Source organism: Eschscholzia californica, unplaced genomic scaffold, assembly GCF_041429995.1.
Source record: "Eschscholzia californica isolate CP2 unplaced genomic scaffold, dmEscCali1.0.p SCAF_1, whole genome shotgun sequence".
In the NCBI taxonomy this organism is placed as follows: Eukaryota; Viridiplantae; Streptophyta; class Magnoliopsida; order Ranunculales; family Papaveraceae; genus Eschscholzia; species Eschscholzia californica.
In genome coordinates this window covers 81661508-81680183 of record NW_028238198.1, presented here as the reverse complement: position 1 = coordinate 81680183, position 18676 = coordinate 81661508, and the positions used below count along the sequence as shown (strand labels likewise).

The 18676-nt window shown below is 36.9% G+C and overlaps 2 protein-coding genes and 1 pseudogene across 8 annotated transcripts; 2 read left to right on the top strand and 1 right to left on the bottom strand.

Annotated features, from left to right (window-relative positions):
• Positions 1-20: 20 nt before the first annotated feature.
• LOC147569890 (alpha,alpha-trehalose-phosphate synthase [UDP-forming] 1-like) lies at positions 21-9345 on the bottom strand (annotated as a pseudogene). The gene is made up of 16 exons (XR_015235032.1): positions 9317-9345; positions 8643-8757; positions 8412-8509; positions 7499-7653; positions 6850-6938; positions 6448-6496; positions 5162-5262; positions 4669-4856; positions 4361-4428; positions 1940-1986; positions 1303-1482; positions 1091-1213; positions 910-997; positions 675-805; positions 475-573; positions 21-281 (listed from the first exon to the last, which is right to left on the bottom strand). The product of XR_015235032.1 is annotated as an alpha,alpha-trehalose-phosphate synthase [UDP-forming] 1-like (transcript).
• A 2255-nt stretch (positions 9346-11600) lies between these two features.
• Positions 11601-14728, top strand: LOC147569889 (myb family transcription factor PHL11-like). Of its 6 annotated transcripts, none has more exons than XM_086672453.1 (7): positions 11601-11660; positions 12175-12390; positions 13337-13413; positions 13500-13563; positions 13683-13755; positions 13832-13901; positions 14093-14728. In XM_086672453.1, exons 2-7 carry the CDS (start codon positions 12246-12248, stop codon positions 14483-14485), a joined length of 822 nt encoding a protein of 273 aa, XP_086528579.1. In that variant the 5' UTR covers positions 11601-11660; positions 12175-12245; the 3' UTR covers positions 14486-14728. The 6 variants fall into 6 exon arrangements, with proteins under 6 accessions (XP_086528579.1, XP_086528561.1, XP_086528544.1 ...); XM_086672435.1 differs by having other exon boundaries at positions 13677-13755; XM_086672442.1 differs by having other exon boundaries at positions 11643-11833.
• A 563-nt stretch (positions 14729-15291) lies between these two features.
• Positions 15292-18207, top strand: ENH1 (rubredoxin family protein). Its single transcript, XM_086656458.1, has 6 exons — positions 15292-15809; positions 15893-16114; positions 16709-16875; positions 17310-17394; positions 17669-17737; positions 18019-18207. The coding sequence occupies exons 1-6, from the start codon at positions 15699-15701 to the stop codon at positions 18187-18189; spliced, it is 825 nt and encodes a 274-aa protein (XP_086512584.1). The 5' UTR covers positions 15292-15698; the 3' UTR covers positions 18190-18207.
• Positions 18208-18676: the final 469 nt, after the last annotated feature.

Genomic DNA, 18676 nt, shown 5'->3' with positions numbered 1-18676 from the left:
CTTGGGTTCTTTTCTAGTTGCTATTGTTTTCGAGTGTCTTGGATACTGATAATAACAAGATTAATTGGTTGTGAGGTTCTTAGTTCTCTATTAAAACTCGTAGAAGTCTTTTGAGGCCTACCTTGATGAGAAGTTCTTGATCCACTTTTACTAGTCATTTGCTTTGGTGTAGAGCGTTTCCGATCCACAGATGTTTTTATGGGATCGACTACCTTGGCTCTTGAAGTAGATGGAGACTCAGACGGAAGCTCTGGCTCGAAAAATGTATAGATATCTTCATCCTGAAAAAGCAAATATTAATTTACAAAATATAGTAGGAACAGATTGAATCTTCAGTGCATATACAGTTGCATTATGGTGGTAAACAACCGACGACAAATTTTTCTAGTTCAGCGAAGAAATTTTGTAATGGACGTTTATCAAATAAAAAATTGTGGAAGAAATCAAATTTTGAAGGATGAAGGTAAAACATACCTTTCCTAGAAAATGTGCGATGGAGAGGACGTAATCAATTGGTGTCACCATGCATTTATTATGAACGATCTCTCCCAAGATACGGTCAACAGCGGCACCCTGATTAAAAAGATCTTGTTATGATCGATGTCCCATCACATAGGTGTATATGTATACGTGTGTGTGTGTATGCTCAATGACAAAAGTTGAAGTTCACAAACCTTGGTGACACCAACTGACCGAACCTCAACTGATCGGCTGCCTTGAACAACATCAACGGCAGCATTAGAAATTGGACCTGTCCATAGATGCTGTAACATATCCTTCGCTTGGAGTCTCCCAAATTCAATATCTAATTTAAGAAGAGAGAAGAGAGCATGAAAAAGTACGTATTTAGGCAAACTAAAAACAATTAGAAATAAAAGAACAGAAATAAAATGTGATTCAAATATGTACGTGCATATTTATAACTCCAAACAAGTGAAGTCTGACGAAGTTCACAATGAGATCGTGGCGTTCTTTCTGTGAAATACTCGAAAACATGCTGAAAATTTGTATAAAGAAATTAACTTAGCAGATCAAGATTTCAACAAACTTGAAAGGACATGAAAGACGAAGTTACATATATGATAGGTACCTTCACACTGTCAACCCAATCCATGTTCAGATGTTCTGGCATTGTTGTCATCCATTTTCCATTTGTAGGTCGGAGAAACATCCCATTCTCTGCTGCTAACCAAACATCGTATTCTCCGAAGTTCTGCACTTTGCACATTGAATCAGGGATGGAGTGTAATAATCTTTTATACAGAGAGAAGGGGACGAATAGTGACTACTAAATTTAAGTACCTCGTCTAGAACATTTCTATCACTTCCACTGACGATAACAATGGTAGTTCTTTTATCACTGCATAGAATTTTAAGTGGTTCTTTTAAATCAGGATGCAACTTAAGATCCATTTCTTTTATTTGATCACCCCCTCTTCTCCCTGGAGTATCCACGGGCTCGGTCAAAGTTGCATTGAAACCCTGTGGTTTTGAAACAACATGATTAGAAAAGGAAAAAGAATGAAACTCGGTCAAGAGAAGTTTGGATTTTCATCTCAAGGAAACAAGTAATGTGATACAAATACAATATAATGCTATTGTAAGTTTATATTGTAAGAATAGTCTGACATGGATAAAGGGTACTGTCATGAGCAAGAACATAATATCTAGAAATTGCGCCGTCATTGCTAATTACTTTTCGAGTTGGATCCCTACAAACTTAATATGGTATCAGAGCAACGCCGATACATGGTAGACTCGAGGCTGCACATGCTCGCTCAAAGAACGCACACGTGAGAGGGCGTGTGGTAATAGTTCCACATGAACGACGGATACTCTCATGACCAAGAATATATAACATGTAGGGTGTCTCCTTAGGCATACGCGAAAAACTAACACATTAAGTGGGTGTTTTTGTAGTATTATAAACGGATGGTACCAATATGAGTAATCGATTTTTAGATTGCAGATAACGTTCAACTGCAGCTTTGACAGTATCCATCACTCTCTCATCTCACTATTTCTATTTTTTTTTAATTTCTCATCATCAGATGTCTAGATGTGGGTCTTCTTCAATCATTTTCCAACTTCTCTTACTACTACTTCTAATTTCATCGCAGCTCATTTCCTCCCTACTTATTCTTCTTCTTTTCCTCATCATCCATCCATCAATACAACTCTTCTCTCCCTCTCATATTTATTTTATCTTACATGGTATCAAGAGCTTATAAACTCTAAAGAGTTAGATCCTTGGTTTTCGATTAACCGGCGGCGGTAGTCCGTCAATGACTACCGTCCGCCGGAGTGTCGTCGGAGTATTACCGGAATAGTTTTCTACTTTACCTTTTCAATCTAAATAAGTTAGTTTTTCTTTTTTTTAGTAGTCAAGTTTCAAAGATTTTGAGTCTTCATGTAAGTCTTCAACAATGGTTTTCACCATTAAAGTTTGAAGGATTGAAGATCAATCTTTAACTCTTAGATCCATTTATCCCTACTTATTAATAGTAGGAGATGATGATTTAAAAGAGTAAAACAAACAATTTGTTGAACTTTAATGGTGGTCTTCTTTTCAAATCCCAAATGTAAAAGCTCTCTATCTCTCTCAAACTTCAAAACCCATTATATCTTTCCTATCTCTCTCAAACTTCAAAACCCATTATATCTTTCCTCTCACTATTTCTAAAACACCGTAAGTTTGTACACTTTCTTCTCTTCTAGCTACTTAATGATCTTGTCAAAAGACATGGCTGTGTTAGTGGTACTAATGGTCATCTTAGCAGTACCTTCAAATTAACAAAACAAGTGATTTCTCTTCTCCCTCTTATTATTATACAAAAAAAAAACCCTCTTCTAAAATCTCTGTTTGTTCCATCACCCTCTGATCTCTCATCTCACTATTTCTAAAACTTCTTTACTTTCCACCTCTCTATTTTCTCTATCTAAATAAGTAAGGAAGGAGTGAAGGGCAGTAAGTTTCATCTTCATTTTTCTACTCTTTTCATCAACAATTTGTTTCTTGTTCTTGGTATTAACAAAAAAAAAGATTGGGTACTAGTGGATTTGGTTCTTCTATTATAACCCATCCTTTTAGCAGTAATTAGTATTTGTGTTTCATGGAGAGTCCATTTCTTTTCTATATTCTCTTCTTAATTCTGATGAAGTGGTTGTTGGGGAGGTGATTGAGGTCAGATATGAGCCGTATAGGTAGTGCTTGTTAGTGGCGGTTGGTGATGGTGAGAGTGAGAGTGTGTTTTAACATTAAGAAATGCAGATTTTCTAAAAAGAGAAAGTGAGAGGGAAGAAGAAGAAGGCTGTTGTTCTTAAATGAGATTTAGGGTTTCTTTTGCATGTGGTGCCTTTAAGATTTCGGATTCAAAAAGTTTAAAGTTGCTGGGCTTCTCTCATATGCTTTAAGAATGATGCTAGAACTACTTGGTGCTTTCAAAAAAAAAAAAAAAATTTCATGGGAATTGTGTTGCCTATAACTTGGTGTGATGATGTGTTCAAGTGTGCCTCTAAAATCTTTTTCATACTTTACCTTTCTCACTCTAAATTTCTTACAAATCTTTCTTCTTAAAGCCCAAATGGGCCAAGCTATTAAGCTTTTCTTTTCTCTCTCAAGCCCAAATGGGCCAAGTTTTTAAGCTTCTCTCTTTCAACTATTTCTCTTTCAAGCCCAAGTGGCCAATCTATTATGTTTTTCTCTTTTCCCTTTCAAGCCCAAGTGGGCCAATCTATTATGTTTTTTTCTTTTCTCTTTCAAGCCCAAGTAGGCTAAGCTTTTCTCTCTTTTCATCTTTCTTTCTCATTCTCAAGTGGACCTAGCTATCATGCTTCTTCTTTCTTGTTTAAAGCCCAAGTGGGCCAAAACTACAACTAATCTACATCTTATTTACCTCAAGCACACACATTAAAGCAACACCAACATTAGTAGTAAGAATTTGAAGCATCATCAAGGGAAATCTATTCAAACTCATGGTTTTCCACACTTGCAAGTCCCATTAGTTTGAGGGGGAGTATTATGGAGGAAGTCTATGGAGGAACCCAAATCACCATTGATTCAAGAGAAGAACAAAAGTTGTTTTGCCTTTAAGTTATTTTTGTTTTTAGATGTTATTGTAATGAGTAAGGTTTTATTGTATCAAACCATTGTACTTATCAATATCTTGATAAGTACATTGGTTTGAGGGGGAGTGTTAGAGAATAGATAGTCTATGAGTGTCTTGAATGAATAGTCCCACATTGGATGGGCTAATATTGTGACTCTCTTGTAGAGCCTGTATAAAGAGCCAAAGATGTAATAGCTAAATCTAACTATCAATACAACTCTTCTCTCCCTCTCATATTTATTTTATCTTACAGACAGGAAGAGTAGGAGGAACTTGTCGCATCCTTAGTTGAGCTTCCACAACAGTATCATTCAGTTCACTGCATATAACACCCATGACATGAAAAATAATTATATCAAATTTAATGTCATTGAAAGTTCAAATCTTGGTTTGAAAGTAGTAGTACAATTGCAATGAACTCTTAAACCACTCCATTGGATCTATTTTTGATCTAATGGATCTCTGTACGTATCCGTCATTGGTCCTGAATTATCTAATTTAATCTTAGTTCCATACAACTGTTAGAGCTTGATAACATTATTTTGAATAGAATCAGTACCTTACAAATGTTTCTGCCCAATCTTGAGCCGTGTGAGTTGTAACATGTACGAAGTTATGGTGATGTCGTTTTTCCCTTTCATCAGCAGCCATATTCAAAGCATAACCAATTGAGGCTGCTACTTCTGTGATGTTCCATGGGTTAACAAGGATAGCTCCAGCTCCAAGAGATTGTGCAGCTCCTGCAAACTAGAAAACGAATTGACAACATTAACAAAAACCAGGATCCAAAAAAGTTCACAATTACTAAAAAAACAAGCAAATCATATCTGAATTCGCATAAACAAGATAAAAAGATGGATAAGTTCAACCCATATTATTTGTGATTACTCAACCAGAAGCATAAGAAATTACATGCGTAAATTAACAACCAAATGGTTGAAGTGGCTCGGGCGTACATAAATGTGAGATAAAAAAACACACTAGGATAAAATTTTCTCGAGCATAATAGAAAGAAGCTAGTAAACAGAAAATTTTAAATTTTTGACAATGACCTCACTAAGGATGAGAACTCCTTTCTTTGAATCTTGGCATGCAACAAACTCATAGCTGACGAGATTCATTCCATCCCTCAAAGACGTAACTAGAGCCACATCTGAAAAGAATAAACAGAGCAACAACAAGAATTCCATTAATGAAAGTGATCTGAAATTAAGGCATGCACTGACCTCACATGAAGCCTTGGGATTCTAATAGCAAAATGGAGACTTTCTAAATAAATACAATATATCGTATATTTACGCAAATGAAGTTATCTAATGAGCATGTCCTTACTCTACACTAAACATGAAATGAGATTTCTTGTTTAGGGGTTTCTTGTGCTTGAACCGTGTACAAAAACTAACCGGCCAGAGAAAGTTTACAAGTGCAACAACAGATACTAGAAATGGTCCTAAAAAAAATAGAACGGTTTTCCTAGGTTTATAGAACACAGCAATTATCTTGCAGGAACCCCTTCGACGCATATGCAAAAACCTGAGGAGAAACTTTGAGGGCGTCTTCGCCACACTCTTGGTGACACTTTCGACAACACTTTTCTACGCAGTGTTAGCACCATTTAGCAGGCACTTTGACTATTTTCTGCGACACTTCTGTGGATCCTTCCACCCAACACTGTTGCTAATAATGCATGCTAGCAAAGATGCAGTGGAATGTGCCAGCAAAGGTGGACTCACAGGTGCTTGCAAAAGCATTGTTGAAAGTACTCAAGGAAGCATCACCAATAGTTCTCGCAAAGGCGTCACTGAAGGTGCTCACAAAGATGTCCCTGAAACTTCTCACACAAGTGTTGCTGAAAGTTATTGCAAAAAGTGCATTGTTAATGTACATCAAAGGCCCAGAAGTGCATCTAGAAAGTGCCACCAAAGTGCATCGCAAGACATCCCTGAAAGCGTCCATGCACTTTCATTGACCATTCACGCAGGACCTTGGCTTAGATAAGGCTTTGTGTAATAGTTTATATTTTGTTATTTTTTCAATCCTTCTTCTTTCACAAGTCCGAGCTAGTGGTAGTGTTTGCTTATGCTTTACTCATAATTCCCTATGACATTCATTTATCTTTTAGCTCTATAATGCTGAATTTGAAGTTAAACATGATCTTTTTCTTTTGATAATGTATTGGCAATATGTGACCAAGACTTACATCAGTTACGAGAAAACAAATACCCTCCTCTTATATTCTGCAGAATATAGTAGCGGCAGACCAATTTAATTCTCAACTCATCCGATTCATAAAAATAGAAGAAACTCCAATAAACAACACTAATTAATACCACTATACCAGTGACAGCATATAGGGCACATAACGCATGAAAGTCGAGAGATCGGTCCTGTGAATAAAGAAGCGAAAAAAATGCTTCAAACACTCTTATTATATCAATAAAAGTAAGATATTAACAATAATACATGAGAACACATGAGATCCTATCATATACAATTCGCGAAGTGCAGTAGATACTCAAGCTTCAGTTTTATATTAGTGTCAAATCCAAAAAGGCTTCTTGCACATTGAAGTAAACAAGAATGAAACAGCATATATTTATAAAACAAGCCCTTGATCTTCATCATTCCTAGAGAGAAACATAATCTTGAAGAGATCCATTCGTATAGAGCATACTCAATCCGACAGTGAAATAAAGAAAAAAGGGGCCGGTTTGTCAAATTAAAAAAGCTGAAAACTAACCAGGTGATGAATGGGAACAGCAGTCAAAGATCCAAATCGTCCGTTAATGCGCCCAACTATTTCATGAACCTGGCTTGTAAGTTTTTGGTCTGTATAAAAAGGGAGAAAAGATTAATGCGATGTTTTTATGAGCAATATATGATATGCACCAGCGTTAGGAATGCAGATGAAATGGTCGTCAAGTAGAAAATAACATATAAAAAGCCACAGAAGAATCACGGGAGAAAGCTACGTACTCTTGGTATCTAGTAATAAACCACCTAAATACAGGAAAAGAAAACCACTCATATAAAGAGCATATGAAAATAATTATTACACTATGGTTTATGTGTTTCTTTTTTTAACATAAAATTTAAAGAAGAAGCCTGGCTATAGATCGTCGATCTAAGGTCATCTTAAACAAAACCCATTACGGCAACTAAAATCTTTGAGATGTAAATCAGATGTGGGTCCTGAGAATTTTATCTTGATCTTTTGTTTTGACAAAATAAGGTGTAGTGCTTCCATTCGTCAATACACATTAACTTGATGAAATCTTGTCTTCCACTAGACAGACTAAACCAAATATTATCGAGGATGGGTCAATAATACAAAATTTAGATGTAATACTATACTCGTACATTAGAGTATCAAGTTTTTAGAAGCATACACTCAGGAACGTCTGTTCTTGTCGGGACTGCTATTTGCAACAACACCACTTTATCCTGCCAAGCTTTGTTTTCCTCCAGGAACTTTTCAAATGCCAATATCTTTTGCGGAATTCCTTTAATCATGTCAAGGCGATCAACCCGGCCCTAACATTACCTAACAACAGCAGATTCCTATGAGAAAATGGAATGACAAAATGATAATGAAATCTCAAGACTCAGCAGAGAAAATTTGGTCCATATAACAAGTCCAGCTTGTAGGCTAAGCAGAAAAGAAAAAGAAGCCTATTCTGAGCCTTGAAGTGGTGGAGAATAAGTTGCGCCTATAGTAACAAACAAACTGTCGGGACAATCCCATACTGGTTACGAAGGAGTAGGGGGGGCAGGGATCACCTCTTCAGCTAGCTTTTGGAGCGAACGCCTGAAGACTACCAACATTGAAATCAGAGCCCAGGAAACAAGTCTATACCCAAGCTATAGAAGTTAAAACGAATGTGTGAAGGGGAGATAATTGGGATAATCACACATTGGTTGTGTAAGATAAGTGGTTAGATCATAAGTGTGTGTGTGTGTATGGCTGGGGACAGGGGGAGGACGCTCACGGCCTCTTGACTACCCAAGAAGTTGCCCATACAATCCAACACATGACATATAAGAATATTGTGATGATACATAAACATATGGAGAAATGGTATTAGCAAGAGAAAACTAATGACATCAACAGATTTTCACCCCATGATCTCTTGAGGAACATCTACAGCTTTCTATCTTGTTGAACAGCATTTCGAAGGGAGCAGAAGACGGAGAATCAAAAGATTTTTAAATCGGTACAGTAGTTTAGAATTGAATTATCATATTGCATACAACTTTAAACAAGAACTAGATATTATTCAATAATGTTGCCACACACCTTACGGTCCAGCAAATCTTTCCTTCAATTCTCTAATGTCTTCTTGGACTTTTGGAAGCTCAAGTGCGCGAATGAATCGATCAGAATCTATACCAATTGGAAACTGAAGTTTCCATCCCAAATACAAATTTAAAACACCCAAATAAAGAAGCATGAGAAACTAATAAATGCAATTTTCTAGGAAAATTGGTAGAAGAAAACACAATGAAATAGTTGGATAAATAGTATAGGTATACCGCAGCCACCCTGGTTAGCTTTCCTTGATCTTCGACACCTTCAGGAGTGCCTTCAAGCCCAAGAATACGAGTACAAGCACTGACAAAGTGCCTTGCGTAATCATATGTGTGGAAACTGGAGAAAAAAAAATAGGCATCAATAAAACATTATGAACTTCACACACAATGATCTAAATGTGAAAAACAAATTTAATTATACCAAAATGCAGAACTGTAACTCAATATGATTTAAAACGTTATCACTATCACAATTCACAAATCTAATTCTTACCCAACAAGGCCTCCCCAATTTTGTTAAAAGGCCTCCCCATGAACCATTTTACTTGCTAAATTATCGCTGAGGGGAGACCTTTTAACAAAAATGAGGGTGCCCTATAAAATCTCCCTATTTTTTTTTAGAGGAACAATCGATTGATCTTGGCAATCACTAACCAGAGAGATGGATTCAGGATTGAAAGAGAACAAGTAATATTTTGGCAAAATTTAATGGCGCTATGATCGTTTTATGACATGGCTCATTGCAGTCGGAGAAATTTGTATACACAAGAGAGGGCACAATATGTGAGTTGAACGGCCCTATACTACTAACCAGCTCAAGCTCTGTGTTGTAACTAGATAAAATCAACCAGAGTCGAATTAGATTGATTAGTTTTTTTTTTCCGAAGTCTTCCCACCTCACAGAAGACAATCTCGCAACAATCATTTCCATCCCCCAAAACGACCACTTTCGCCATGCACCTACATCATCGAGTAGAATACATATTGCACCATGAGACTTGATTATAAATCTCACAAGTTGATCTACGGTCTTACAATGAATTGTGTGGCGTTGTTTTATGTGGTCAGGTGATTCGCCACAGCCCACCGTGAAACTCTCCCTTAGTCAACCCAAACACCACTGATTGAGAAAATTATATCATTATTATATCTATAGTGACAAATCAAAATGATGTGATAGTAGGTAATCTGACCGTCCATCTCAATAGTCTCGTCTTGTTCATAATTTCATAAAGATCAATGGACGGATGGATTTGCACCGTCTGGGACATTATCAATTTTTGTGGAACCGACACTTTTAACTTTTTTTTTCATGGTGCTAGTATATGTATATATTTACACCCTTGTTGGGTTCGTATCGAATATTCCTTTTTTTTCATGTCAGACACGAAACCTGTCACATTGGGTCCCACTTATACTTTTTTCCCACGTTCAGGATATTACTTGCCAACGTGGCACATGGGTTTTTGGACTGACCCAATCATATTTTCCAAGAAGTAGCCGGACGAATATTCCACGTTGCGTTAACCAATTTTGTATCTGTCTTACGTGGCAATATTCCATTTGTTATACCACAAAACCCTTTCTTGTCTTTAGTGACAGAATTAAACCCCCAAGGTCGGGTTCAAACTTCCAAGGCCGGGTTTGGATTGTAGACACATGGTTTATTAAGACCAGCGCTTTCGGGAAAGCTAAATAGTTTTCGGGGTGTGAAATTTTAAAAGATAATATGTAAAATTTTGAAAATTTTCTGGGAAAATATATTTTATGGGGAAATTTTCCACCTCACCTCTCTCTCACCACCTCACTTCTTCTCTCTCTCCTCCATCTCATCTCTTCTCTCTGCCACCTCATCTTCTTGCCACTTATCATCTTCACCGACAAAGGTTGTCGGCCGGCAAACTTTCCGACCGGCGACCTTCAAACATAAAAATTAAAAAAGTTTTTTTTTATTTCATCTCTATTCTCTCTCTAAAAAATTTTTTTTTTCATCTCCTCTCTCTCTAAACTCCGGCGAAGGGGGTTTCCCTTCGCCGGAGTTCGTCCGGCAGCCCTTGAAGGTCTGCTGGAACAGACCATGAAGGTCTGCTCGAACAAACCTTCCAAATCTGCCGGAACAGACCATGAAGGTCTGCTCCGAGCAAATCTACAAGGTCTGCTGTAGATCTGCTCGGAACCGACCTTCAAGATCTGTCGGACGAACTCCGGCGAAAGGAAACCCCCTTCGCGGGAGTTTAGAGAGAGAGAGAGGCGATGAAAAAAAAATTTAAGAGAAAGGAGAGATGAAATAAAAAAAAAACTTTTTTATTTTTTATGTTTGAAGGTCGCCGGCCGGTAATTGACTGGTCGGCGACCTTTGCCGGTGAAATGGCAAGAAGATGAGGGGGCGGAGAGAAGAAATGAGATGGAGGAGAGAGAGAAGAGGTGAGGTGGAGAGAGAGGTGAGGTGGATGTTTTTATTTCCCTCTAACAATTTACAAAATAAAATTGTCAAACAAAATTGACCAATTTTTGACCAAGTCTTCACAAACTATTTAGCTTTCCCCAAAGCGCTGGCCTTTATTAATAGTGTTTAATGTGAGAGGGAAAGAGGAGGATTAGAAGAACCTGCAAAGAATTCAGGAATTTGGGTGTTAAAGTTTCTTTGTAGTTAAAAATTGAATTATAAATCTGAATTTAGAAATTGAACCATCTATCCTCATTTTTTGAATGAACTTGTTGCTTTATATTTATTTGTTTAGCCGGCGGCTGAGATAATGTGATAAAGATCCCCAAGTTAGATTGCACGACCGTTCTATACCTGTAATAAGAAAATATTTTTGTATTTACATATATTTTTTTGTATTTCATATATATCGTTTACCAATCTTGGGGATTTCATATAAACATCGTTGAAAGAAATGGGTGAAGTGGAGAGAGGGTAGATGAAGTGGAAGAATATAATGAAATGAATTAGAGGGGTAGAAATGTGTGGATGAAAGAAAGAAAATGTAGTACAAAAATGTTTTCCGTTTCAAGCAAAAAAGAAATCCTTTGGCCTTTAAAGACGGAAACCAATTGTGAGACACTTGCTAGACCAAACGGGCCTTTTAGTGACAAATTGGGGTTGAAAATATATTTAATCTATATTTAAGAAAAATAAGATTAGGAGAATGACTATTAACAAGTAATTGAAGATTCGTCGCCGATAAAACCTCTCACTAGTCTGCATGTTCATCTTTCATTTTCAGGGAATCTAGGGTTTTTTTTTCTCTCTCTCTCTTTCTCAAATTGATTGATTCTTTTGTTTTACTATTAATTTTATCTTTCTTCTTTATATCTTTTCACGTATTATAAAGCTTAACTCTTTACTCAATTTTCTTCACTTATTATTATTATCTTCACAATTCAGATCTTCAATTTCAACTTTCCCTGTAAGTATAATCAATCTCTTCACAATTGTTCTTCATTTCCTGATTTCCCATTCGATTTTAGCTCATAAACAAAAAGATCAATTTTTTTACCAAACTCAATTTTGACAAATTCTGAAATTTCATTGAGGTTTCTTCTTTCTAGTTTTTGATACATTGATTTCTCTACAAGTAAGAATCTCTTCTGATTCGAAGAAAGCTTTCTGCTTTTCCTTTTTAATCAACTGCTTTTTCAATTTTCTCTCACTAACTTTGAGAAGGAATTAAAGAATCAAAATGAATTGCTCTTTTGCTTTTCAATTTACAACAATCTATTTTACCAGAATGAATTTTCTAATTTGCAGAAATCAAATCGAGTATTAAGAATTTGAAGGATTTCCCAATTTTGGGAGGTGAAATTAGGGTTTGGAAGAAAATGGAAACTTATCAGTATCGGACTGGGGAAGGGGGAGGAGGAGGAGGAGTGGTATTGTCTAGGGATCCGAAGCCACGTCTAAGATGGACGTCTGACCTTCATGAACGATTTGTTGATGCTGTTAATCGGCTTGGTGGACCTGATAGTATGTACTAACTTCTTTTCTTCCTCTGTTTTACTTGGAGTAATTATTTCTCCATCTTCTTTCTTTCTCTCTCTCTCTCTCTCTAGGTGTAGGGTAGTTATAATTTACTCCTAATTGGAGTAGCCCTACTTCAATCTTCCATTAATGACACATTATTATTTTAAGGGAGTGAACTAGCTAGGTCTACAACCTTGTGTTTTTTCTTTTTTTGAACTTGTCAGTCTGTCGCGAATCCTTGACTCATAGAGAGGATGACTAAAACCTCTTATCACTCCGACCAAGGGTTGTTGACATACGATAGTTGTATTCCCCTGACCTCCATGAATGTCAATTTGCGGGGGTACGATAGTGGTGTGTTCCTCTTACCTCTATGAATGTCAAACCGAGGGTGATTTCATTTGGTCGAGTATACTAATGTTTCTTACTTTCTTGGTAAGAGTCGGGTTGGAGGACTCTGATTTCTCCAGTCAAAAAACATAGTATATGTAATCACTCAATCAAAATGAGCTTTCCAGCTCTGATTTCTCCAGTTAAAAAAACATGTATGTTATCACGATCAAAATGGCCTTTATAGACTAGGGTGCCTATTAGAAATTGCCCATTCTTTTGGTCCTTATGCAAGCCCAGTGCTCCTTTTGTCTCAAGATTATATGGGCACCACTTCTACTTTTTTCTTTGTTACCATGGGGATCCTATGCATGAATCATGATTAGTATCCATCCGTCCAAATGGGTGGTGTTAGTTACAAGGGCAACATTCTTACTTGTAAGAAAATGATTCACCACCACCATCAACCACCCTCACCAACTTATCTGTCTCCTCTCTCCCTCTCTCTGCCGTTGGCAACCTTTGCCGTCGGCATGACAAATAGAGGTTGATGGGAAAAGAATATCTTATGTTAGAATTATACTAATTAGTAATCTTGGTTTTATTATGTTTGGAACAGAAGCAACTCCAAAATCAGTGTTAAGGTTGATGGGTCTCAAAGGCTTGACATTGTACCATTTGAAGAGTCATTTGCAGGTCTGATTTACAAGTTTTCTACTTTTTTCATCTTTCTTGCTTTCTTTCTCATTTACTTACTATTACAACCCAATTTTCTATTATAGAAGTATAGGCTGGGAAAGCATGGAAAAAAGGATTGTAATTCAGATCAAAACAGAGATAGTGCTGGTGGGTGACTCCCATTCTTTCTCTATATTTCTTTTCCATTTCTTCATTTTTTTTCGCTCAATATAACTTAATCTTTTGTATAACAACCTTGACATTGTTTTCTTTTTTGTTAGTTTCAGGAAATTCAGATGGACATGTAAATATGCATTCCCCATCTACAAGTACTTGTGCCTCAAGAGGGAACAATGAAGGGTATGTCTTGTTGCCCTTTGTTTTCTCATTTCGAGCTACATATTATTATACTAAGCGATGACTTAAATTTAAACAGAGAAATTCCGTTTCCCGACACATTAAAGTATCAGATTGAAGTACAAAGAAGATTGCATGAACAACTAGAGGTAATAAACCCCTCCCATATCTACAACTCTATGCTTTCTATTAGACTCCTCGATTTAGCTATATGCACTCCCGGACGCCTTTGACTGTGGGTGCCGACATGGGCAAAGGCACATGGTTCGAGGGGTTCTTATCGAATTTCCAGTTCTGTTTTTCGGATCCACCGTTATTAAGTTTAAACTATTTAAAACAGGTACAAAAGAAGCTGCAGATGAGAATTGCAGCACAAGGGAAGTATCTACAAGCAATATTAGATAAAGCTCACAACAGTCTTTCCTCAGATATGAACTCTGCTGGGAATTTAGAAGCAACAAGAGCTCAACTCACTAACTTCAACTTAGCTTTATCAGGTTTAATGGAGAATATGGCCACCCAAGATAGCCAAGAAGATATTGAAATAGGAAAGAACATATTATTAATGCATGAGAATGAGAAAATGAATCATAATAGTTCAGGTTTTCAGCTATATAGGGAAGGAGAGGAAGAGAAGAAAGAAGTCAAGGTGAAGCTTGAAGGAGCTGGTTCAGTCCATTTCGATCTTAACATGAATGGTAATTATGAGTTCTTTTTAGGCAAAGGGAAGTGAATTTGATTCAAAGAAGATATAATTTGGGGTTGTAAGGGAGAGAAATTAGGCAATTTTCAGCTTTATTTTGGTTCCTAGTACTTCATTTTAGTAGTTAGTTTGAAGTCTACTCTTTCTTTTGAATTATCTATCTATCTATATGATGTAGTTAAAATATGTAAAATGTGTGTCTAAATTATAGAACAGCTTGCTTAATTCTATGAATGTTGGAGGTTGAGTAGGCTTCCACTAGTCTTCTTTTCATATTTTGACCATTCCAAGCATCTGAATCTGGCTTAGATATTTTAATTTTCTGCGGAATTCATGTTTGGGCTAAGGTAGCATCTCTTTTGTTTAATAATATTATACTTGAAATTTGTCGGGATGTTTGATTCTAACATGTTTAATGTTTTATACCACTTTTTAAAACGTTGTGCTGACATGTTACCCCTGATGTCTTGTTAGTCGTAATCAAGAAGGTGATAGTGTTGTGACGTTGTGTCCATTAAAAGGTAAATCTTTAACTCTTCACTCCAATGGCCCAATCTATCCTCCAAAACTACGGCATTTGTAGCCTATTGCAGATTGTAACTCAGTTGGTTGTGGACTCTTCTAAAAAACCAAGAGTGCGACTCTACTGGGAGAAAGATGGGTTGTCAATAACGTAGAAGAGGTAGGATGGGCAATTGGTCATGTCTACTATGGTTCGTACATGGACAGTAGTTGGAATCGGCGACTCTCCTGGGATTCCCTCATCTGAGATCCCTGGAGAAGAAGATCAAGTTGGCCTTTGTGAATAACTCTCCCTTCAACCCTTTGAGCGAAATGCCAACAAAAAGATGGAAAAATCCATGATCGACCCCCCACTTACTCCATTGGGCCCCACCCTGTAGGAACTACCAGATCACCCCAAAGAAACTCCTCAACTCTGAAATAACCAACAGTAGATGGGTTCGAGTATGCTATTTTCATAGAATTGTTTCTATTTCTCATTGTGATGTTGAAACACATAAAGTAAGTAAAACCTTATCCTTCTTCCCTTGCCAATTGTAAAATGGGCGTGTGCTTGTCATCCTCCCTACCACTAAAAGGTTATCTGATTTAGGCTCATCAAATTTATTTATACTTAGAAAAAGGGCAACCCAAACCCTGTTACAACACTTTTATCAAGCACTGATTGAAGATCAGAGCTTGAAAATTTCAAAACAGACTTAAAAGAAAGTGGAGTAATAAGATGTCATCAGCTATTTCTTCCTCAAGTATCACACTAATCACAAAGAATCATCACTCCTGCAAATCTACTACTAGTACTAATAATACAAGCCTTCATTATCAAAACCAGCAGGTAATTTTTCAAACCCATCAAGGCATTAAGTCAAAACCCAATGTTTATCTCTCTCTAAACTTTTGTGCCATGGTGATGAACAGAAAACTAGCTTTCAAGGACTCACACTTGAAGAAGCTAAAAAGGGTATTACAAATTCTTTCATTTCGAAGAGAAATGGTAATAGTAGTAGTGATAATAGGTTGAGGAGGGGATTGGAGATAAAAGCTAGAAGAAGTACTGCTGCCAAGAACATTGAGGTTGAAGTTGACAAACCATTAGGCCTCACTTTGGGTCAAAAACAAGGTGGTGGTGTTGTCATTACTGTGAGCTCTCTCCCTCTCTCTAAATTTTTTTCCTCCAAACTTGTTGATTTATTTTACTTAATCCTCATTGATAGAAATATTTCCAAAAGACATTTGATAGAGAAGAAAACGTAGGCTGACTCGGGGTAGAAAGCTTGTTGTGATTCGCAGTTCCGTGGGTCAAAATCATCGGAAACACGAATCACAGCAAGCCGCCTAAGATTTCTGTCCAAAGTCTGCCTAGTTTTTCTTGTTCCTTAGCATTTTTCATTTCCATTACATAGAACAAGAATACTTCAATCATGGGAAATTGAGCCAAAGATCCAATTTTTTGTTGGTATTCGTTAAAAAAACATGTCAATACGTAACGGTATTAGGCTTAGGTTCCGTGTGCAAATGACGTCTGCAAATGTGTAAACTGTGCAAATCCATCCCACAAACTATGTGCAATCTTGCATAATATGTGTACTTGTAAGAAATGTACTATGTGCAAATCTATACAGACTCGTGCTAACTTATGGATCTTTTTTACGAAAAGAAATGGGTAAACATAGACAATGCAAGTTGTTTAAGTTTAGGATTTGCTAAGTCACCATTTTTTCGTCTTCCTCTTAGGCTGTAGAAAATGGTGGAAATGCAGCGAAAGCAGGATTGAAATCAGGGGATCAAGTTTTGTACACAAGTAGTTTCTTTGGAGATGAACTTTGGCCTGCTGATAAGCTTGGATTCACTAAAACTGCCATCCAAGCTAAGCCTGATTCTGTCTACTTTGTCATTAACAGGTTTAGTATCATCATCATCATCTCTCTTCTCCTCCCTAGGTTTTCACATACTCTTATCCTAATCGACGATGATACAGAGCTCCACGTGGCACTTCCTACCTTACCGCATCTGAATAGGACAAAAAGGAAAACGTGATTTCAAGGGCAATTTCGTCATTGCACCACTCTTGTCCTATTATCCACGTCGACAATGCGGTAATGTAAGGAGTAGGGTAAGAGGGGAGTCCTATATTTTCATAGGAAAATCATGGGAGGTGTGTCGGTGACCCTCCATTTGTACTTGATACTTTTAGATCAATTGACAGTCCATTATCAACATTTTATAAAATGCCCATCTTCAAATTTCAAAAACTATAAAAATAATAATTGGTTTATCAGAAAGTAGAAAATATATTTCCTCCAGTCGAATTTAGATTATTCATATTTCCATGCAGGGGCGGCCCTGATGTAGATGTAAAACGATTGCCAAAACGTCCAGCACCACCGCGCTTTGGAAGGAAGTTAACTGAAACTCAAAAGGTAAGCTTGGCTTTCAAGTTATATTCAGGGAAATCAACTTCAAGTTCTTGTACAAATTTTGTGTGCTGATTTGACATTCGGTATTTAAACATAATGTCAGTGGATAGACACAGAGATCGTATACACCTAGTCCATACAGTAACTTGATTCACATAGACTGTATCTGTGCTTAGATGTGATCAGTCCATTTATGTTCGTTTTTAGTTAATGCGTAGCTCAAAGTTTCATTCGTACAAACCCTAAAGAAGCTTGGGAATTCAATACTTTCTTGCAGGCCAGAGCAACACACATATGCCTTGATTGTGGATTCATTTACACCTTGCAGAAACCATTTGAAGAGCAGGCAAGCTTCCTACTTCCTCAGATTCTCTATCATTTTCTTTTTCAGTCTTGATTTGTGAATTCCACCTCAAATATCGTAATTTGATTCCAAGCTAATCCTTTATACATTTCAATGAAATATGAAATGTTCTTAAAACTACATTATTATGTGAAAATCTAGAACTAGTATTAGTTTTGGCTCAAACTTCACCATCTAAAGACCGATTGTTTGATACTTCATTATGTGAAAATCAGTGGTATTACTTTGGTTACTTACATATCGAAGTGTTGGATTTTTGGCAGCCGGACACCTATGGATGCCCACAGTGTCAAGCTCCGAAGAAACGATTTGCAGAATACGATGTGAATACTGGAAAGGCGATTGGTGGTGGTTTGCCACCTATTGGAGTTATCATCGGTCTTGTTGCTGGGGTTGCTGGAGTTGGAGCATTGCTTGTATATGGTCTTCAATAATTTATATTTTCCTTTTTCTTTTCTTTTGCAATTTATTAATTCTATAATATGAAAAAAAAAAATATATATATATATATCGTTTTCCTCCCCGGACAAAAGAAGTGGATGATATATTATGATTTTGTTGAGAAATTCTTCGTACGAGAAGTGTGCCAGGACAAAAGAAGTGGATGATATATGATGATTTTGTTGAGAAATTCTTCGTACGAAGTGTGGTTGGATAGTAGTAACGGCAACACTTTTTTTTACTGTTTTGTTTGGTCAGAAATATACTCAATAGCAATTCCATAGGAAAGAAAATGGGAACCCCAGAAGGTTTGGGAACAGGATTCCCATTGAGTTCTCGCTTACCAAACACCATTATGGAATGTAATTCTTGAAAACCACATTCTATTGGTAAAATACATTCCTCCACTATCAAACGTGGACTTCATAACCTAGAAATGGTATACAAACACTAGAATTTGGCTCTCTGCTTGAATTATCC

Excerpts from the sequence above, each read along its gene's own strand:
- LOC147569889 (XM_086672435.1), top strand. The coding sequence starts at position 12,246 with ATGGAAACTTATCAGTATCGGACTGGGGAAGGGGGAGGAGGAGGAGGA. Across the intron at positions 13,756-13,831 it reads TCAAGAGGGAACAATGAAGG|AGAAATTCCGTTTCCCGACA; the intron begins GTATGTCTTGTT and ends AAATTTAAACAG. Across the intron at positions 13,902-14,092 it reads GATTGCATGAACAACTAGAG|GTACAAAAGAAGCTGCAGAT; the intron begins GTAATAAACCCC and ends TATTTAAAACAG.
- ENH1 (XM_086656458.1), top strand. The coding sequence starts at position 15,699 with ATGTCATCAGCTATTTCTTCCTCAAGTATCACACTAATCACAAAGAAT. Across the intron at positions 16,115-16,708 it reads GTGGTGGTGTTGTCATTACT|GCTGTAGAAAATGGTGGAAA; the intron begins GTGAGCTCTCTC and ends TCTTCCTCTTAG. Across the intron at positions 17,395-17,668 it reads AGTTAACTGAAACTCAAAAG|GCCAGAGCAACACACATATG; the intron begins GTAAGCTTGGCT and ends ACTTTCTTGCAG.